The sequence below is a fragment of the Callithrix jacchus genome, chromosome 9 (genome assembly GCF_049354715.1).
Source record: "Callithrix jacchus isolate 240 chromosome 9, calJac240_pri, whole genome shotgun sequence".
Taxonomy (NCBI): Eukaryota; Metazoa; Chordata; class Mammalia; order Primates; family Cebidae; genus Callithrix; species Callithrix jacchus.
In genome coordinates, this window is record NC_133510.1 from 41724307 (window position 1) to 41747118 (window position 22812).

At 39.7% G+C, this 22812-nt stretch overlaps 1 protein-coding gene across 8 annotated transcripts in view; it reads left to right on the forward strand.

The window, feature by feature from the left end:
* TMTC1 (transmembrane O-mannosyltransferase targeting cadherins 1) overlaps positions 1 to 19013 on the forward strand; it is a 309327-nt gene extending 290314 nt beyond the window's left edge. For all 8 annotated transcript variants that reach the window (XM_035255934.3, XM_078339007.1, XM_078339008.1 and 5 more), the window contains 3 exons: positions 1647 to 1769; positions 10656 to 10733; positions 12848 to 19013. In XM_035255934.3, the coding sequence (XP_035111825.3) occupies positions 1647 to 1769; positions 10656 to 10733; positions 12848 to 12988 (342 nt within the window). In that variant the 3' untranslated portion in view covers positions 12989 to 19013. The remainder of the gene's footprint in view (positions 1 to 1646; positions 1770 to 10655; positions 10734 to 12847) is intronic.
* Positions 19014 to 22812: the final 3799 nt, after the last annotated feature.

Below are 22812 nucleotides of genomic sequence, written 5' to 3' on the forward strand. Positions count from 1 at the left end.
TTTATGCACCTGAGAAGTCTTAAATCTTATCAGTCAGCATATCCTATCTGATATGGAAAACTTTTCACAGATATCCCCTTAACACCTAAGTTGTCCCTTTGAAATAATATTATCTTGGCTTATCCTTAGTGTAAAGCTTTTATGTGGTATTGTCTCAGTTTCTTTGCAGCTAAGTCTAAAAAGATCAAGACTAACATTTGTATGCTTTATTATTTTGCATTTTCCTTCTTATATATTGTTTTATGTAATTCTTATAACAACCATGCTTTATAGGGTTGTTAGGAGGATTACATAAAACAATATATATGAAGGAAACACAAGGTGACCCGGTGTTGCAATTGTTATTGTTTATCTCCATTTTAAAAGTCACATAATCAATAAATTTATAAACTGACTCAGTGAAATAATTGCTGAAGTCTCACTATGTTCTGGCCAGTGTGGTTGGCATCAGAAATAAAGTGGTAGGCAAAAAAAAAAAAAAAAAAAAAAAGAAAGAAACAGAAAGTCACTGCCCTTGTCTTCATGGAGCAAACCCATAGAAAAGAAGATTCAACGAGTACTTACAAAACAAATGTAGAGCCATAGCTGTGCCCAGGGATGTCATGAAGAGCTGTCCCAAAGAGCATAGAATCTGGGGACCCAATAAGTCTGGGAGGCCAGATTTCCCCATGAAGTGATGTGGAGGTGGGAGCTGGATGAACAATAGGAATTATTAGGCAGAGGAAGAAGCAAGGAGGATTTGGGGCAGGGAAATGGCATATACAAAGCCCTGTGGCAGCAGCAGGGGCCTCTCTGAGGAGTGGGTGAGAGGCAGCGGGAGCACTGTAGGAACACAAGCAAAGGCTGCTGGGAGGAGACTCCTTGGGGGCCAGGCCAAGGGTTTTGTTCCTTACTGTGGGAGAAGCTTTGGGTTTTTGTGGAGAGGAGCAACATGATCAGATGTTTGCTTTGAAGGGATCTTTGGCTGCAGGGGCAGTGGGTGCTGGGGGCAGGGTGGGCACTAGGACCTGAGAGGGGCTGGGGGCTGGTAGAGTGGTCCAGATGGACACATGGTCAGGGCAAACATCTGAGGCCAAATCTTGTTTTCTTTCAACTTCCTATAAAGTAATCAAGGCTATTTTATTGCCACTCATCTTTACATGAGAAAACTGGAGTATAAGAAAGTTATTTTGTCAGGGCCACTAATTCCCAGTGAGAAACTCAAAGATAATGACGAATGTATGTACATTTGAGACAAGGTCGTCCTTTGTTGCCCAGGCTGGAGTACAGTGGCATGATCTCAGCTCACTACAAGGTCCACCTCCCAGGGCTCAAGACATCCTCCCACTCAGCCTCCCCAGTAGCTGGGACTACAGGCACACACCACCTCACCCAGCTAATTTTTGTATTTTTTTTTGTAGAGACAGGGTTTCTCCATGTTGCCCAGACTGATCTTGAGCTACTGGGCTCAAGCAATCTGCCTGCTTCAGCCTCCCAAAGTATTAGGATTACAGGTATTAGCCACCACACCTGACCAAGAATGTATTTTGATTTTCACACAACGTACCTGCTGACACATAGGAACAAAAAGTATAAATTTCATCAGTTAAATGAGTTTTTCTTTACCTATTCTGCATTTATTCTTTCTTAATGTCCAACCTCTGCAGGCACTGGATGCTATAGACAAGGCTCTTCAGCTGAAACCAAAGGACCCAAAAGTCATTTCTGAACTTTTTTTCACAAAAGGAAACCAACTAAGAGAGCAGAACCTTCTTGACAAAGCTTTTGAGGTAAAACTCTTCATAATATTGTACCATCAAATTCACAGATTAAAATTAATACTCTTTCCATCTTTAAGGAAACGTACAGTAAGATAGATCTAAGATCACTGGCATGTTTGTGGAGTGAGTGAGTCTTTTGACTAATTGACTCAAAATGTTGTTTCTTTTTTATCATTGAGCATCCGGCCCTTGACTATTCAGGGCCAGATTTATTTTTCTGAATAATCACCTTTAACTTGATGGTGACAGTGTTCCACATTTTGGCCTCAAACTAGCTTCTCTCTATCTAGCTCTCTGCCTGCAAAAACCTTCTATTCCAGCTCTACTAGTACCTGAAAAGCCTTGGACATTTCCACATGTCCTTGAAATGCCCTGTCTTGACTTAGAGGATGAGATTTCTACTCATCCACCAAGATGCAGTCTGTCCTCCTGCCTTAGGAAGCCCTCCCTGACCATCCTTACTCCTGGTGACCTTACTTCTGAATTCTTAAAAAGCATGGACTGTCTCATGAAGGTACCAGTCACTTGAAATTGTCACAAATTACATTGTATTATTCGGTCCCTCCCCCAACCCCCGTGTGTGTGTGTGTGTGTGTTTGTGTGTGTGTGTGTCTGTGTGTGAAGGAATGCACAAATCCTTGCATATTTTATCTCCCCAATTAGATTGGACTTTCCTTTTACAGAAGGACTGCATACTCCTTTGTTCTAAAACAGTGTTTTGCATCTTATAAGGTGTTCAGTATCTACAGCTTGGGAATAAAGCTTGTTCACAGGTTGAAATCAAGAAGACATTTACAAGTAGAAATATAAATGTTACAATGTTACATACTCTATCCTTATATCTGGTAAAGCCACACATTAGTAAAGTCATAAAATTACACTAATTATATTATAGGAAAAGTAAAATCTCAAATGATATAATTGTGCTGGGAAATTAACAAGTGAGTAGCTTTCAAAATATTATTAGAAAACACATGGAAAGATATTTGGGAAAGTTGATTTGAATATGAACCCTTTAAAGAAAAACAGAAATTATGCCATTTTTCTCTGAAAAATTGTAAGCATTTTTCTCAGAATTTGTAGGGTTTGTTCTGCCTTTTGAACATTTTCAATATCTACATCTTATTTATAACTAATGTAAACATTATTAATGACATAATTGTCAATATTTATGGTATGTATATATCATAATATACTGTATTGCAAGCAAAAGTATTTTCTGGTTGCTTGACAGTGGCTCAAATAATCATTATAGAGTGACTACATTTATGAAGTTAGGAATAAGGCCATTGGTAGGTTATAATAGCTAAAATGCATTGGCACTTCGTGTATGATTCATATGTATTATGTAACTCAATCTTCACAAGATTCCCATAAGAAAGGCATGGTCATTATCATCATTTTATAGTTTCGTAAACTCAGGCTTAGAGGTCATATCTTGGTTGAGGTAAGAGAAGTGGGTAAGAGATGGCGTCAGGTTTGAATCCAAGAGCTGGATTCCTACACTACATTTTCATCTCTGCTGAAATAAATTCATCCAAGAAACACACCCTCCCAGTTTATTTTAGCAGCTTTTTGAAAGTATAGTTTCTTAACATTTCTTTCTTTCCCCAAAAACTGAATTAGAGGAGAATGGACCAGATTTTACTTGATGGATTAGTTTGGTCATAGTCTTACTAATGAAAATAGCAAGGAACATTAAAATATATGCAGATACTTAGCTTCATCATTAAAGACAATACCCTTAATCTGCAGCTTTAATTCAGGTGACCATTTGAGACTCAATGGTGAGCATATCTTTGATGCAAAACATGCATACTATAAAAATTTACCACATATCAGAGATACTACATTTATTATTTTTTATTTTTATTTTTTTAATTTTTTATTGGATTTTAGGTTTTGGGGTACATGAGCAGAGCATGCAAGACAGTTGCGTAGGAACACACATGGCAGTGTGCTTTTCTTTCCTTCTCCCCTTCACCCACATTTGGCATTTCTCCCCAGGCTGTCCCTCCCCACCACCCCCTCCCACTGGCCCTCCCCTTTTCCCCCCAATAGACCCCAGTGTTTAGTACTCCCCTTTCTGTGTCCATGTGTTCTCATTTTTCATCACCCGCCTATGAGTGAGAATATGCGGTGTTTCATTTTCTGTTCTTGTGTTAGTTTGCTGAGGATGACGTTCTCCAGATTCATCCATGTCCCTACAAACGACACAAACTCATCATTTCTGATTGCTGCATAATATTCCATGGTGTATATGTGCCACATTTTTCCAATCCAGTCTATTATCAATGGGCATTTGGGTTGATTCCAGGTCTTTGCTATTGTAAACAGTGCTGCAATGAACATTCGTGTACATGTGTCCTTATAGTAGAACGATTTATAGTCTTTTGGATATATACCCAGTAATGGGATTGCTGGGTCAAATGGAATTTCTATTTCTAAGGCCTTGAGGAGTCGCCACACTGTCTTCCACAATGGTTGAACTATTTTACACTCCCACCAACAGTGTAAAAGTGTTCCTTTTTCTCCACATCCTCTCCAGCATCTGTTGTCTCCAGATTTTTTAATGATCACCATTCTAACTAGCGTGAGATGGTATCTCAATGTGGTTTTGATTTGCGTCTCTCTGATGACCAGTGACGATGAGCATTTTTTCATATGATTGTTGGCCTCATATATGTCTTCTTTCGTAAAGTGTCTGTTCATATCCTTTGCCCACTTTTGAATGGGCTTGTTTGTTTTTTTCCTGTAAATCCGTTTGAGTTCTTTGTAAATTCTGGATATCAGCCCTTTGTCACATGGGTAAACTGCAAAGATTTTTTCCCATTCTGTTGGTTGCCGATCCACTCTAGTGACTGTTTCTTTTGCCGTGCAGAAGCTGTGGAGTTTCATTAGGTCCCATTTGTCTATTTTGGCTTTTGTTGCCAATGCTTTTGGTGTTTTGTTCATAAAGTCCTTGCCTACTCCTATGTCCTGGATAGTTTTGCCTAGATTTCCTTCTAGGGTATTTATCGTGCCAAGTCTTATGTTTAAGTCTTTAATCCATCTGGAGTTAATTTTAGTGTAAGGTGTCAGGAAGGGGTCCAGTTTCTGCTTTCTGCACATGGCTAGCCAGTTTTCCCAACACCATTTGTTAAACAGGGAATCCTTTCCCCCTTGCTTGTTTTTGTCAGGTTTATCAAAGATTGTATAGTTGTAGATATGTTGTGTTGCCTCCAGTGCCTCTGTTTTGTTCCATTGGTCTATATCTCTGTTTTGGTACCAGTACCATGCTGTTTTGATTACTGTAGCCTTGTAGTATAGTTTGAAATCCGGTAGTGTGATGCCCCCCGCTGTGTTCTTTTTGCTTAGAATTGACTTGGCTATGCGGGCTCTCTTTTGGTTCCACATGAAGTTCATGGTGGTTTTTTCCAGTTCTGTGAAGAAAGTCAATGGTAGCTTGATGGGGATAGCATTGATTCTGTAAATTACTTTGGGCAGTATAGCCATTTTCATGATGTTAATTCTTCCTAACCATGAACATGGAATGTTTCTCCATCTGTTTGTGTCCTCTCTGATTTCGTTGAGCAGCGGTTTGTAGTTCCCCTTGAAGAGGTCCCTTACGTTCCTTGTGAGTTGTATTCCTAGGTATTTTATTCCCTTTGTAGCAATTGTGAATGGCAGTTCGCTCTTGATTTGGCTTTCTTTAAGTCTGTTATTGGTGTAGACGAATGCTTGTGATTTTTGCACATTGATTTTATATCCTGAGACTTTGCTGAAGTTGCTTATCAGTTTCAGGAGTTTTTGGGCTGAGGTGATGGGGTCTTCTAGGTATACTATCATGTCATCTGCAAATAGAGACAATTTGGGTTCCTCCTTTCCTATTTGAATACCCTGTATTTCTTTTTCTTGCCTGATTACTCTGGCTAGTACTTCCAGAACTATATTGAATAGGAGTGGTGAAAGAGGGCATCCTTGTCTAGTGCCGGATTTCAAAGGGAATGCTTCCAGTTTTTGCCCATTCAGTATGATATTGGCTGTTGGTTTGTCATAAATAGCTTTTATTACTTTGAGATACATTCCATTGATCCCGAGTTTATTGAGGGTTTTTAGCATAAAGGGCTGTTAAATTTTGTCAAATACCTTCTCTGCATCAATTGAGATAATCATGTGGTTTTTGTTTTTGGTTCAGTTTATGTGGTGAATTACGTTTACAGACTTGCGTATGTTGAACCAGCCTTGCATCCCCGGGATGAATCCTACTTGATCATGGTGAATAAGTTTTTTGATTTGCTTTTGCATTCGGCTTGCCAATATTTTATTGAAGATTTTTGCATCTATGTTCATCATGGATATTGGCCTGAAGTTTTCTTTTCTTGTTGGGTCTCTGCCAGGTTTTGGTATCAGAATGATGTTGGTCTCGTAAAATGATTTGGGAAGGATTCCCTCTTTTTGGATTGTTTGAAATAATTTTAGAAGGAATGGTACCAGCTCCTCTTTGTTTGTCTGGTAGAATTCGGCTGTGAACCCATCTGGACCTGGGCTTTTTTTGTGTGGTAGGCTCTTAATTGCTGCCTCGACTTCTGACCTTGTTATTGGTCTATTCATAGTTTCAGCTTCCTCCTGGTTTAGGCTTGGGAGGATGCAGGAGTCCAGGAATTTATCCATTTCTTCCAGGTTTACTAGTTTATGTGCATATAGTTGTTTGTAATATTCTCTGATGATGGTTTGAATTTCTGTGGAATCTGTGGTGATTTCCCCTTTATCATTTTTTATTGCATCTATTTGGTTGTTCTCTCTTTTCTTTTTAATCAATCTGGCTAGTGGTCTGTCTATTTTGTTGATCTTTTCAAAAAACCAGCTCTTGGATTTATTGATTTTTTGAAGGGTTTTTCGTGTCTCAATCTCCTTCAGTTCAGCTCTGATCTTAGTTATTTCTTGTCTTCTGCTGGGTTTTTAATTTTTTTTGATCTTGCTCCTCTAGCTCTTTCAATTTTGACGATAGGGTGTCAATTTTGGATCTCTCCATTCTCCTCATATGGGCACTTATTGCTATATACTTTCCTCTAGAGACTGCTTTAAATGTGTCCCAGAGGTTCTGACATGTTGTGTCTTCGTTCTCATTGGTTTCGAAGAACTTCTTTATTTCTGCCTTCATTTCATTGTTTATCCAGTCAACATTCAAGAGCCAGTTGTTCAGTTTCCATGAAGCTGTGCGGTTCTGGGTTGGTTTCTGTATTCTGAGTTCTAACTTGATTGCACTATGGTCTGAGAGGCTCTTTGTTATGATTTCAGTTGTTTTGCATTTGTTGAGCAGTGCTTTACTTCCAATTATGTGGTCAATTTTTGAGTAGGTGTGATGTGGTGCTGAGAAGAATGTATATTCTGTGGATTTGGGGTGGAGAGTTCTGTAAATGTCTATCAGGTTTGCTTGCTCCAGGTCTGAGTTCAAGCCCTGGATATCCTTGTTGATTTTCTGTCTGGTTGATCTGTCTAGTATTGACAGTGGAGTGTTAAAGTCTCCCACTATTATTGTGTGGGAGTCTAAGTCCTTTTGTAAGTCATTAAGAACTTGCCTTATGTATCTGGGTGCTCCTGCGTTGGGTCCATATATGTTTAGGATCGTTAGCTCTTCTTGTTGTATCAATCCTTTTACCATTATGTAATGGCCTTCTTTGTCTCTTTTGATCTTTGTTGCTTTAAAGTCTATTTTATCAGAGATGAGAATTGCAACTCCTGCTTTTTTTTTTTGTTTTCCATTTGCTTGGTAAATCTTCCTCCATCCCTTTATTTTGAGCCTTTGTGTATCCTTGCATGTGAGATGGGTTTCCTGGATACAGCACACTGATGGGTTTTGGATTTTTATCCAATTTGCCAGTCTGTGTCTTTTGATTGGTGCATTTAGTCCATTTACATTTAGGTTTAATATTGTTATGTGTGAATTTGATACTGCCATTTTGATGCTAAGTGGCTGTTTTGCCTGTTAGTTGTCGTAGATTCTTCATTATGTTGATGCTCTTTAGCATTTAGTGTGATTTTGGAATGGCTGGTACTGGTTGATCCTTTCTATGTGTAGTGCCTCTTTTAGGAGCTCTTGTAAAGCAGGCCTGGTGGTGACAAAATCTCTGAGTACTTGCTTGTTCGCAAAGGATTTTATTTTTCCTTCACTTCTGAAGCTCAGTTTGGCTGGATATGAAATTCTGGGTTGAAAGTTCTTTTCTTTAAGAATGTTGAATATTGGCCCCCACTCTCTTCTGGCTTGTAGTGTTTCTGCCGAGAGATCTGCTGTGAGTCTGATGGGCTTCCCTTTGTGGGTAACTCGACCTTTCTCTCTGGCTGCCCTTAGTATTTTCTCCTTTATTTCAACCTTGTTGAATCTGACGATTATGTGCCTTGGGGTTGTTCTTCTTGCAGAATATCTTTGTGGTGTTCTCTGAATTTCCTGCATTTGAGTGTTGGCCTGTCTTGCTAGGTGGGGGAAGTTTTCCTGGATGATGTCCTGAAGAGTATTTTCCAGCTTGGATTCATTCTCTTCGTCCCCTTCTGGTACACCTATCAAACGTAGGTTAGGTCTTTTCACATAGTCCCACATTTCTTGGAGACTTTGTTCATTCCTTTTTGCACTTTTTTCTCTAATCTTGGTTTCTCATTTAATTTCATTGAGTTGGTCTTCGACTTCAGATATTCTTTCTTCTGCTTGGTCAATTTGGCTATTGAAACTTGTGCATGCTTCGCGAAGTTCTCGTATTGTTTTTCAGCTCCTTTAATTCATTCATATTCCTCTCTAAGTTATCCATTCTTGTTATCATTTCCTCATATCTTTTTTTAAGTTCCTTAGTTTCTTTGCATTGATTTAATACATGTTCTTTTAGCTCACAAAAGTTTCTCATTATTCACCTTCTGAAGTCTAATTCCATCATTTTGTCACAGTCATTCTCCGTCCAGCTTTGTTCCCTTGCTGGTGAGGAGTTTTGGTCCTTTCTAGGAGGCGAGGTGTTCTGGTTTCGGGTGTTTTCCTCCTTTTTTCGCTGGTTTCTTCCCATCTTTGTGGGTTTGTCCGCTTGTCGTCTGTGTAGTTGCTGACTTTTCGATTGGGTCTCTGAGTGGACACCAGATTGTTGATGATGAAGTATTTCTGTTACTTGTTTTTCCTTCTACCAGCCTAGCCCCTTCGCTGTACGACTGCTGAGGTCCACTCCAGGCCCTGCTTGTCTGGGGTGCACCTCTAGCAGCTGTGGCACAGCGAGGGATGCTACCCGTTTCTTTTTCTGCTATCTTTGTCCCAGGATGATGCCTGCCAAATGTCAGTCTTTTGGATATAGAGGGGTCAGGGAGCCGCTTGAGGAGACAGTCTGTTCTTTTTAGGAGCTCAATTTCTGAGCTGTGAGCTCTGTTGTTCATTCAGGGCTGTTAGGCTGCTATGTTTGATTCTGCTGCAACAGAGCTCATTAAAAAAACCCTTTTTTTCTCAAATGCTCTGTGTTGGGGGGTTCGGGCTTTATTTTTCGATGTCCTTTGAGGTGTCCTGCCCAGCTAGGAGGCAGACTAGCCACTGTTTGCCTGCCGAGTCTCCGCCCTGCTGTTGTGTGATTCACCCTGTTCCTGCAGGCTCTGTGGTCTCCGCCACGCCCTGCGGTGGAGTCTCTTTGTTGTAGCGTGTTGCCTCGGCAACGGCAGGCTGCGTCAGCAGTGGGCGTGTATCTCAGTAGGGACGGTTTGCCTTGGCAACGGGAGGCTGCGTCTGCAGTGGGCGTGTATCTCAGTAGGGACGGGTTGCTTCGGCAGTGGCTGGTTGCGTCAGCAGTGGGCGTGTATCTCAGTTGGGGCAGGTTGCCTCGGTAGTGGTGTACGCCCCTCCCCCACAGAGCGTCTCGGACCGTCTGCTCGGGATAGTTTGAAATCGCGCTTTTGTTCGTCCCACTGGGTATCCCGAACGCTCTGTCCCTGCAATCCCCTGCGCTGGCCTACTGTCCAAGTCTCGTTCAGTCTCAAGTCCAGCCCTCTCAAGTCTCAGGTTGCCAGTTCAACAGGGCACCCGGACAAGCGCGCCCTGTGGGGATTGCTGGGTAGGGCCGGCCGCTGCCGTGCCCCGGCTGCCTGCTTCGCCAGGCAGACTTACTGCCTGGCGTCCCGTGTCTTTTTTATACTTGGGAGTTTCCCCCTTCTGTGCGCAACAAAGATCAGTCTGGAAATGCAGCTCGGACTCACCTCTTTGCGGATTCAACGAGAGCTCCAATCCTGGGTTGTTCTCACAGCGCCATCTTGAGTCCTCCCCCAGAGATACTACATTTAAAAGGATACATGTTATTCAGACCAAAGAAAGTGCTTGAGGGATAGGTAACTCTGTTTAAACATTTGAAGAGTTTTCATATGGCAGGGGAATAAAAGTCTGTCTAATGAATAAAACTATCCCCTGGTAACGCTGATGTTCTTAAAGAAGTGGTGATCCATTTTAAGAATTGCAGCACAGGCTAAACTACTAGGTCAGTTATATTTTAAGGGTTAAACTGTTTAGAAGACTATTCCCAAATTCTGTGATTATACAAAGAATTTTCTTACTAACTCCATTTGTGGTGAAAAAGCCCAAAAAGTTCAGTTTTCTTATAGGCCAAGGCCAATTGAAAACGATGTGATATGAGAAATCACCTGAATTCCGTGCAGGCATCCTCAGTCTCTCTAAGTCCAAAGGTTAGCTCTGCAGGGAAATTACACATTTCAGTTTCCTCCACTTTAGTATCATCAACTTTGAAAAATAATAGAAATAAACAGAGTCTCCTGTGAACTAGTAGCAGCTGGTTTATTGTATTAATACTTTAAATTTTCTCATGTGAAGAAAGTGGTTTCTGCAATCCTGCAGCGTTAAAGATGGGTCTTTGTTTCCTAACCTAAAGATATTTCTTATGTATTTAGAGCTATAAAGCAGCTGTGCAACTAAATCCAGTCCAAGCACAGGCCTGGATGAACATGGGTGGCATCCAACACATCAAGGTAGGAGAATAATTCACTTCCACATGGACTGAGCCTTCCCTCTGTGTTTTCTCTTTCCTAAAGGATTGAGAAACTATTATCAATTTCCTTTTTGAAATCATTTAAATACCAAAAGCATGGGTTTTTAAAAGTGAAATAGCTCAGTTTATGTTCACTTTGCATTATCTAGATATTGAATATCATGAAGGTATTTTTAAAATAAATATATATAAATTAGATTTTATGATTTTTCTAACCATGAAGAAAATCATATGTACTTAACAGAAGTATCAGACATCAGATAAGATCTGTTTATGGGAACTAAATCCCTGTTCAAGCTCAGTATGGCTTATTTTCTTCCCAGTTTAACTCACTGTCAAAATTGAAGTGTTACTTAGAATATTACTTCCTATTTCTTATATCTAATATATGTTTTCTCCCTAACTTTTTACTGAAAAGTAAACTTATTCGTTTTGTTTTGTCGTTCCAAAAGAAAAACATTACTTTTGGGTGAGTCTTACCAAGGATTGAAAATGACCTTTGGGGGACTTTTATCTGTAACTAATGCAATGAATGATTCACCATCATTCATTTATTCATTCATCCATTCATTTTATAAGCATTTATGGCTAACATCCTATATGCCAGGTCCCCTTCTAGGCACTGGGAATCAGTAATGAACCAAGAAGACAAAAATTCTGTCCTCATGGTACTAGTAGGGGGAGTTAGGTGATACATTAATACAAACATACATACGTGAATGCTTAATGCATATATATATGCAGATGTATGTATAAAAAATATATTAGATGGTGATAAGTGCTAAGGAGAAAAAAGAGAAAGAAGATTGGAGTGCCAGGGAATAAGGGCTAAAATTTTAAGTTCAGGAGGTTAGGAAAGGCCTCAGTTACAAACTAGCTTTTGAGCAGACACCTGAAGGAGTGGGCCATGTGGCAACACAGGGAAAGAGCACCAGCATGTGCAAAGGCCCTCAGGTTTGAGCGTGCCTGTTGTTTAAAGAACAGTGAGGAGGCAACATGGTAGGGGGAGAGCAAATAAAAGGAAATGGGAGAAGCTAGGGTCAGATCATGCAGGCCTTCAAGGAGTTTGTAGGGACTTGGGCTTTTATGCCAAATGAGTCAGGGTTTTTGGAGGACTATGAGCAGAGAAATGCCATGATCCAACATGTTTTTAAAGAACTACTCTTGTTTAACTGATTTTCAGTCTCTGCACCGATAAAATGGCAGTGTAGTGATTAGAATTTGAATAAAGCCCTAATGGATTTTACTGTTAAGTGGAAACTGATCACTCTTGGAAGCACACACAAAACAAGATGACCCATGATTACACAAATGGGAGGGGTTAATGGGATAATTATCCTGCAGCTGACAGCTTTGATCTGGTAGATGGTGAATTCAAGCATGATATTTATCAGAGCCAAATTGCCCAAGCTCTGATCTTAATAATATTCTAGGGTGTCCAGTAATATCTAGTTGGGAAACAGAATGATCTTACTTTAAAAGAGTAAAATGATAATTTTAAATATTTTTAATCATATTAAATAGTTACATTTTCATGACATCATTTTGGTCCAACATGGATTATATATACAATGATGGACCCATAAGATTAAAATACCATGTTCTTACTACATCCTTTTTGTGCTTTGATATGTCTAGATACACAAATACCACTGTGTGTGTTACCATTGCCTACAGTATTCAGTACAATGTGCTTCACAGGTTTATACATTTTCTCCTCCCCTTTTATCCCCATTCCCCTAATTTGAATTTTGTGCAGTGGTTCTACTTAATTACAAAGGAATGGTACTAACCCCATGAGGACACTAGGAAATGATAACCTCACATCTTCCATTGGTTGAATTGAAAATTTGTTTTTCTGCCATTTATCCTTACAGTATAACTCTCCTCTTTCACATTCTCCAGCTGATCTGGTACTTAAAACAAATGGAGTCTCCAAAAGCACCAATAGACAAGGACAAACTTACACATACAGATAGGGTTTCCATATGAGAACATTAATCTAAAACTGGGCAGAGGGTCAGTTTCTTAGTTTCATGCTCTGCGAGAGTTTTGTGATGGATCAGAATGTAATTGCTCTCTTTTCCCCGACAGGGAAACTATGTGTCTGCAAGAGCGTATTATGAGAGAGCTTTACAGCTGGTTCCAGACAGCAAACTGCTGAAGGAAAATCTTGCCAAATTGGATCGCCTAGAAAAACGATTACAAGAAGTTCGAGAAAAGGATCAAACATAGCACCGTTTGACCCAACCTCACAGGATAATGTGGTGCCGCTGAAAGGGGAAAGAGTGATGGAAGCCTTGCTTTCACATCAGTAGGGGGACAACTAATGAGATTTCCTCTCATTCCGAGTTCAGAGTGGCACATTTTGGGACATCTGCTGGTAGCTCAGTGCTGAAGAACTTGCTTTTCCATGAAGGAAGACGAAAACAGCAAACAAGGGCATGAAGGTCTGAGAAGGAAGGAGAACGACAATTACACATTTTACAGATTTTTGTTTGGTTTAACTCCAGATTTCTCTTGATAGGTCTCTGTGCTTTTGACACATGGAGATCTAATTCTGTTTCCTAGTTTAGACATTTATGTCCCAGAAATACAGAAGCTTGAAATGCTACGAAGGCAGAGCTTCTATTCTTTGGGGGATGAAATATTTCAAAAATGGATAAATCCTCTGGGGTAAGCCATTTGGAAAATCCTACCAATAACTGGCTTAATTTTCCAGAACTAGATGTGAGTATCAATAGCTTTTGTAGAACCTTCCAGAATATTTGGGATAAAGGGCTATTGCTAAGTGAGCTTTATCTAATGTCCCCCTAAGAGTATTACTAGTGGTTTTTTGAGGAATAAAAGGGAAGCTCCTGGAATCATATGTGGATACCTTTATCCCTGCGGGAAACTCAAGGAGCTTGGTACCCCTAATTCTCTATGGAAATGTTTAAAACTATTTTAATTTTATTACAAGTATTACTAGAGTAGTGGTTCTACTCTAAGATTTCAAAAGTGCATTTAAAATCATACATGTTCCCGCCTGCAAATATATTGTTATTTTGGTGGAGGAAAAAAAAGTATATTCTACATAAAAAAGTTAAAGCTATTAACTGAGAGAAATGTCCTACTTTGTTATCTTATTGTTCAGGCATCATGAGATTTATTATTTTTTTGGAAAATATATTTAACCATTGAGGAACCTTTATGATGTATCACAGAAATCTTCATAGACTCTAACTAGATTAAAAAATAAAAGAGCTCTATTTATTTCTGTTCCCAGGCTTAATGAGAATTCTGGGCTTAGAACATCAATGATTAAAACCTAGAATTCTTTGTTTTGAGAATATTATGGAGAATGCTCTAAAAATCTAGGGTAAAGATCAAATTCATAATTTTAAATATATATATTTATATTTAAGAGATAGGAAAGGCAAAGTTGAACTCACAATTTGACATTTATTTTTAGTGTTATTTATTTCATAACTTAAAAAATATTTAATATATATAGACACACACTTCTTTTTTCTCTATACAAAGTGGTTTTAATATCGGCTCTCAGAACTGATCTTACAAAATGTAAATCTAAATTGTAAAATAGTTCAATTTTAACAGTCTCTCCCCAAATTTGTTTTGAGTATTCGCTTGCTAAAGAGATGTGAGGAATAAGCCTTCAGTGTTTTGGCAGTCATATACTTTGGAAGTGAAGAAATTGGAACACCTGCTTCTAATTTGGTCTTCTTCATTAAAAGCAAAACCAAAACACCCGAGGCAGTACTGTTTATAGTGCTGAGCCAGGTAGCACACAGGCATAGTAGCCCAAAGGCTCAGATAATTCACATGCTCAGGCCAGGCAGGGTAAAAATAGCCTTCTGCTTCTTCAACCCAGTATCAGGATGCACTACCCCAATGCTATTGTTTTGTCAAAGTAAGTCTAAATAAACAAGAATAACTCTTCCAGAAGGCATGGCAAGGGGAGTATTTTAAATGCAAATGGTTACAGAATTTGAACTAGCATGCATCTGTTGGTGTTCATCAGTAATCCAATAATGTATATATTACCACACTGACCGTTTGTTTCTAATAGTCTTTCCATGGTTTGTGTCATAAATGTATTCACAATCTTCATTAAGATATATTCTTCCTCCCAAAATCATAGCCCTAGGGTCAAGAAACATGCTCCAGTATTTATTGTAAAATAACAACCCCACCCTCAAACTGAAAAAAGCATTAAGCCCTAGTTATTAACAATGTCTAGGACTTCATTCCAACCTTTCAGAATAATCTGTAATGAAAATTCATGCTTAAACATTTAATGGAAAAGACTGAGCCCCAAAGGTGCTTTCCTATCTCCCCCAATTTTGAACAGCTATTATGCCTTACCTGAAGTGCTGATAAAGGTAGGAGAGTACATTTGTTGGAATAACAGAAATGGTGATTTTAGCCTAAACGTTTCTGAGGGTAAAGAGTCACATGACCTTCAGGAAACTTTCTCTGCCTCCTGGAAGGTGCTTTCCTATTTCCCCCATCCTTCCCTACCCCTTTTCCCTTTTCTTGCTTTCTTTTTCTCTCACTGTCACTCTGTCTACAAACACTGGCATCGTTCTAACATTCAGAGTAAGCACTGTTTTTCAAAAAAGTAATTATTTATTGGATCAGATTCTCTTATCCCAATACCTTCACTGAGATACAGCCAATGAGATAGTTTCACAGTTAAAACAGTGCCTATAAGAAAATTAATCACATACTATTTTTCAAAGATATTAAGCATATTTTGTAAGTATTCTTATTTGGTCTTTGTAACATGAAATAATACATGGAACTTATCCTATAATAAAAATGGAGTGCCCTGGCTCATCACAGAGGTGCATCTAGTTTGCCCTTAATGAAAGTATGCTTGCTGTGTGGATTGATAGCACCTTCTTGAAATGGAGGAGCACAGCTGGCTTCATGGATGTACAATTTTGGTAGTCACACAGGGCTCTGCACTCAGAAGCACCTGAGCTCAGTTGAATGTCTGTTTAATTTTTACTTATTTATTTTTTTGAGACACAGCCTCACCTTGTCTCACTTTGTCACCAGAATGGAGTGTAGTGGCGCCAACATGACACTAGCCTTGGCCTCCCTGGCTGAAGGCATCCTCCCACATCAACCTCCCAAGTAGCTGAGACAACAGGCATGTGCCAGCATGTCCAGCTAATTTTTGTATTTTTTGTAGAGACAGAGTTTCATCATGTTGCCCAGGCTGGTCTCCAACTCCTAGGCTCAAACGATCTGCCCACCTTGGCATCCCAAAGTGCTGGGATTGAAGGCATACACCACAATGTCCAGCTGAAATCTTAATAAGTCTTAACGATTTTTGAGCAAGGGGTCCACACTTTGATTTTGCTCTGGGTTCCCAAACAGGTCCTGGGTAGGAAGGAAAGTGGCTAAGGACAAAACAAGAGTTGTTTTGGCCTGGCTGAACATTGGAACCAATGATCAGAGTTTCATTTTATGGTTGTGTTACTCTGAGCAGATTTGCTGTATTTTTGCCACCTACATTTAGAGTTCCTCGTGTATATATCATCCCTTTTTGTCCAGTCCATCTAAGGTCTCCTGTGTTTGTACCTAGAATCAGTTCTTCTTGCCTTCAAAATCCCTGATAAGTTGCATTTCTTTATTTATCCTTTGATATAGAAGCCACAAGAATGGCTTTAGCAGCTTATTTTACTTTATGAATTATTCATTCAGGATTTTTTAAATGATTAAGATGCTTTCAATCTATTGACTGTATTTATAAAACATATTTCAGTGATATAACATAGGTGAACTAAACCAAAGATGCAAATACCTTGGAGGAAAATAAATTTTATTTTAGATAACCCTGAGATATATCCTTTTAGGGTTGTTTAATTTGAAGCCTATCACAAAATAAAGAGAATTGTTGCACTTTAATTTCAGCCTCCTATGTACTTCATAGCCCTTAGCGTAAGATTCTGAAATTTGTCATAGGTGGTACCCAGTTTGATGCAAGGTTCTGTAGTGGTTTTGCATATGTCTCTGTGCAGTCAGACTGAATGAGATAATCCAAACCGTCCTATCAAAACTGACCCACGATAACTGTCATTTGAGGGGAAACGAAGCAAATGTGGGTTTCCTCTTCTCATTGTTAAACATTCCAGGTCCTCAGATTGAAGAGATACATTAGCTGATAGTTGACATCTGTTCCCTAACACATAGTGGCTATCAACACGGGCTGCACTTGGAATCACCTGAGGACCTTTCAAAGTCTTTGCTGAATTACCCTAGCTGTCCATGTGGTGATTCTAATGTGCAGCTAGGCTAGAGAACTGCTACAAGGCTGACAACTGTAATGGGAGTATGTAACTTTTACAAAATAGAGGTTTATAATCTTTTACAATTTTTGCTTTTAAATCTATACTAAAATGAGCCAAAGAATTCTTAAGAATGATTTATGGCCCTATCGGTTGGTTGAGGCTATCGTTCCATGATTGACAAATAGGTGGTTATGTGGGGTGGTTTTGCACTTGTGGCAACTGGACTACAATTTGGCCTTAAAATTACAGAATTCCTGGTTCTCAGATGGAGAGCAATTGCCTTGAAATTTGCATGTACCAGACTAAGTGCCCAATATATGACTGATATTGCGATGACTCATGGAAGGTGTCCCTGGCATAGAGTTTATGCCTACATCTCTATCTTTATTTTGGGCACACATGAGCTTTTGTTAATTATTTCTTATTCGTACTTGTTAGAATCTGTTTAAATTTAAAAAAACGCTTTGATTTGTGGTGGATTCACCTTCTTAATAAATATAGAGGATTTTAGTAGCAACATTCAAAACAAATATAGTTATAGGTGATTTGTTTGTTTTTAATTTTTTTCCTGGTTTCCAAATTACATTTACTTTGATGTGCTTATATGTTGGTATCTCCCAATTATAGCTTAACTTTTCTATCTAAATGATATGTTTTGACACTTAAAAAGAATAAGTACATGTCAAATCATGCATTTAGGCTGCAGTTGAATAAGATAAAAGCTCAGGGTGCCAAAAATAACATAGAGAAATATTATAACATTTTATGATTATTCTTGAAGTTTTTGATACAAATGGAAAATATGTTGAATAGTTCTTCCAAAAAATAATATTTCCCTCAATATTTTATTTATAGCCACGTAACTTAAAGAGAGCGGAAAATAACTGTAATCAGAAGCATGGTCTAATATCAATCTAAGTGGCCCAACAGAGTTCATAAGATCTTTACAACAATCAATTGGCTATTAAAATATTTTATTTTTCTCACCGAGGATTTTTTTCAATTAAAATCTTTAGGGCCTGTAACTCATAAAATCATCATCCACCACAATATATGGTCATTATTGGTTTGTAAGCATAGATAACCATTGACTCCCACCTGGAAAGACATGTCTATTTCCAAACATCCAGGAGTTTCTTCTCATTCTCAGTAGTACACATTGTATATACATACATATATATATATATATGTATGTATCACATTTGGTAGTTTTCAATGTGTGTGATGTCCTTTGGGGGTTATCTTGTTGATCCAGAAAGGGGTACACTAGCCCAAGAATGAAGACCTCTGAGTTCTAGTTCTAGCTCTACCACTCAAGAGACGCCTCACCTGGGCAAGGTAGCCAGTGTCTCAGTCACGTTTACCACACATGAAAGGACCGGCCGGTTGGATGTATCCATTAAGATCAATGAGTCACTCTAATGGTTATTTTTGAATCTGGATTGAAAAAACACTATGCATCTGATGAGATAATTCACAAATGCTTCCCTTTTTTAAATGATACAACCCTAAAAGTGACAAAATTGCCCAAATGCTTGAACATGGTAGAATTAGTTACTCTTATTTTACGGTCTACACACTTAAAAATTCCTACAGTGATTGATACTTTACTGGAAAGAAGATGAGGTGAAACTTCCTCCCAAGGAATTAAAATATCTGTAGAAGCCATGGCTTGCTTTTACAATCTGGAAATCATTTGATTTGCTGTAATTCACAGAGATCCCTCCTTTTGTGAGGGGGAAATGACTTGCGTCATGTTCTTTGTTCATAATGCTTTTACTTCCTGTTTTGATCAGTTGTATGTAAATGTACATTTTTGTTACTTTGGCTGTGCCTGTTAGAACTTATTTCCCATAAAGTATTTCTCCCATTGAGTGTAATGATGTATACTTTGCCTAGGTCTTTCCGAAATTAAATTTATGTAAATGTCTATTTTCTATAAAATATGATGAAAATAACTATGTCTGGTTTCAATCTCTCAAGTGCTTCATGGTTAGTACCTACTGGTACTATGTCACCAGGAATGTCTGTTTCAACAATTTTTTTAAAAGTACCATCTTCCTTCCTTCTTTCATTCATTTACTCATTTCATTGCATTGATCTGTGTGCTTCCTGTCTGTGCCCTTTCCCTTCCTCCACACAGTGCCAATTCAGTACTTGCCCACTCCAGATCTGCTCCCCCATCATGCTTAGATGCCTCCATCTCTCTTTTCACAGAGTAAATAAAATGTGGAAAGCAGATATCCCCCAATGCCCTGCACTTCATCTATACATTAACCTGTACATAATTCTATCCTTTCTTTTCTCCCATTATCACAATAAAAGAAGAGAACCCTAGGTTCTGGGTTTTGCCTCTTATGGAACTTCATTCCATTCCTTAACTCCTTCATCTTTTAACTTCTTCTTTTTGCTGGCTCTTGTCAATTTGTTAGTTCTCCTATCTTAAAGCACATACACAGGTAATTAACATCAAAACAATTTGGGAAAAAAAACCTTCCTCTATTTCATTCTGTCTGTAGCTGCTATCATGTCTCTCTCTGTCCTTCACAGCCAAGCTTTTTGAATAGCAGATCGCAGTTGTCCTCTGCTAGTGAAGGTGTCCAAATTAATGACAGATTTGCTGTACATCACAAGTCACCACTTTCTGGGGGTAGTCCAACCCACTCCTCTCCTTGATATCCTTTCCTTTTCTGAAGTTATTTTAAGCATAAAAAGAGAATTCTTCCATTTGGATACTTTACTATAACTACAAATTCAATTTATATTTAAGCCATTATTAGAAAATTTGAGTCTAAAACTAATGGCCTGGCTTATTTTATTTTATTTTGTGACAGAGTTTTACTCTGTCGCCCAGGCTGGAGTGCAGTGGTGTGATCTTGGCTCACTGCAACCTCTGCCTTCCGGGTTAAAGCGATTCTCATGCCTCACATACACAGGTAATTAACATCAAAACAATTTGGAAAAAATTGTATATAGCCTCCAGAGTAGTTGGGATTACAGGCATGTGCCACCAAACCCAGCTAATTTTTTTATTTCTAGTAGAGGCAGAGTTTCACCATGTTGGCCAGGCTGGTCTAGAACTCTTGACCTCAGGTGATCCATCCACCTCGGCCTCCCAAAGTTCTGGGATTACAGGCATGAGCCACTGTGCCTGGCCTATGGCCTGGCTATTAATGGTTTGTAATTCTTATTCAATGGCTCTTTTCTCACTTCTTTTAAAGGAATTATTCTGTAAGGCCTGTAAGGGACTAAACCTCTGTATATAAGAATAGGATCTCAGTTGAAGCTGTGGGTTTTGAACTCTGGAAACAAAGGGAGTTGTTCTGTAACAAGAAATGAGACAGTGCCCAACCACATGAAGATTCCCAGGTTTGAAACAAACCACAGAATATCCTGCAAAACAGTGTGCCATTGGCAGAAGAGTGAAAGGGGACAACAGCTGTGGGCCTCACGGAAGGGATGGCCATCGTACAACCAGCAAGTTGAGCACTGCTGGCCTGACTCTTCCTGCACAGCACATATTCACCTTTTTGTTCTTTCCCTTTTATTTCATAAAGGCTTTTTGGTGGCTTTCATCTTACCTCTTGCTAAAAAGAAAGAGGGCTTTGGACCCATCTGGGGGCTCTGAGCTTTTATTGGAAAACAATGTGGTCCTGGAGCTGGTACAGTGGTTCAAATGGTCACCCCTGTGAAATGACCACAAGAAGGAGAGCGGTGAGGGCCTCTGGTCAGGCAGCCACCACACCTGGACATTCCTGGACAGTACTGAAGCCTGGAGGTTCCATGTTTTATTTTCACAGGAGGGCTGCTTACCTTAAGAGCACTCTGGACACCCCCTATCCCCTAGACACCCATGCATGAAAGCAAGGAGTCATCTACTCAAACTGTCATCCAAGGTGTCTTTCCTTGAAATCAATATTTTAAAGAAAATAGTGCTACTCTGAAGAACAGCACAGTCCAATATAACTATTGGTGATGACAGAATGTTCTGTATTTGTGCCATTCAACATGGTAGCCACTAACCACAGGTAGCTGCTGAGCACTTGAAATGTATCTAGTGTGACTGAATGTTTAACTTGATTTCCTGTTAATTTTAATTTGAATAGCCACATATGACTACTGTCTGCTACATTGGTCAGCGTAGCTCTAGAGCTTTTTAGTGTAGTGGAACTTGGTATGTAAGAATCACAGAAACGACCCTGGACGACATGATGAAACTGTGGCTCAAATACGAAAAATTAGTGGGCATGGTAGCATGCTCCTGTAATCCCAGCTACTTGAGAGGCAAAGGTGGGAGGATCACTTGAGCCTGGGAGGTTGAGGCTGCAGTGAGCTGAGACTGCACCACTGCACTCCAGCTTGGGTGACAGAGTGAGACCTCTTTGAAAACAAAGAAAAATCACAGAAGCTGCTTTTGGGTTCATGAGACAAGAAGGTTTGAGATGTGTGTTTCAAGTTTGAGTACCAGTCACATTTTTTAAAAAAACTACGTTTTTTTTTTCTTTTCAGAGACAAGGTCTTGCTGTGTTGCCCAGGGCAGAATGCAGTGGCTATTCACGGGTGAGATCCCACTACTGAACTGCAAGGGAGTTTTGAACTGCCCTGTTTCCAACCTGGTTCAGTTCACCTTTCCTTAGGCAACTTGGTGGCGCCCTGTTCCAGGAATATCACCATATTAATACCAAACTTAGTGTGGAGAGACTCCAGATTGGCATAGTGCCCTACAACTCAGAGCTCCTGGGCTCAAGCCAGCCTCCTGCCTCAGCCTCCCCAGTAGCTGGGACTACAGGCCACATGCCACATCACCAGGCATCATTCACTTTTTTTAGGCTTTTCATCCAAGGGTGTCCATTCACCCTCTGCTCTCTCCTGCAGTCACAGAGGTCATTGTCCCCAGTAGATTGTCACCTGCTTTTACCTGTGCCTGCATTCTCTCCACCTTGACTGCCTCTGTGTTCCCATCTACCTGTTCATCTCCCACCTGTCCCCCTTAGCTTATTTATCCTCCTACCTCAAGAAGCTTTTATTTCTATTTTACGTGAAAGTAAAATGTTGCACTTAAAAGTAAAATCCTCCAACTGGTGCTGGGGGACTGGTGTCCGGGTTATTTGATATATATAGAATGCCCATTTAGCCTTGCCCTAATTTTCTGACAAAATATAAGACCATTACAAATTCTGGCTTTGTCTTCCAGTTTCAGCCTAACTTGTTACAAAATAATATTCATGGGGAAAAGGTGACATCTCACCAATAGATTAATTTCAATGATCTTAAATGATGGATCCTACAGCTTTTGACCCATTCTGCTGAAATGGATACAATACTTGCCACCCAGAAAATGATGGCAGCTCAAGAGTGATCTTTGCTAATCACTCTTTGAAAACTCTTGAGGATCAAGAGCTTCAACAAGCTTCTTAGAAGGGGTGGTATTGTACTAAGCTTCAGGAGCCTCCTCCTTTCAGAAGTCCTGCCTGTGTTTTGCGTGGGGGACTAGCTTCATTGCCCTCGAGCCCAGACGGCACTCCCCAGCCTGGGACAGAATTCGCAGGGCTAAGCGTTCCAGGCCACTGATTGGCTTGCTCTGGATCTGCTGGCAAAAACCTCTGCACACGTGCGAGCACCCCTCCGGCCCCTGAGGACACCTTGCGCCAGTCTCTAAGGCTGGATGGCGGGGCGCTGTGACACCGGGGGTGACCAGAGGGCGGTGGCAGCTCACAATGATGGATCGTGAAGAGGGACACCTGCGAACCCAGG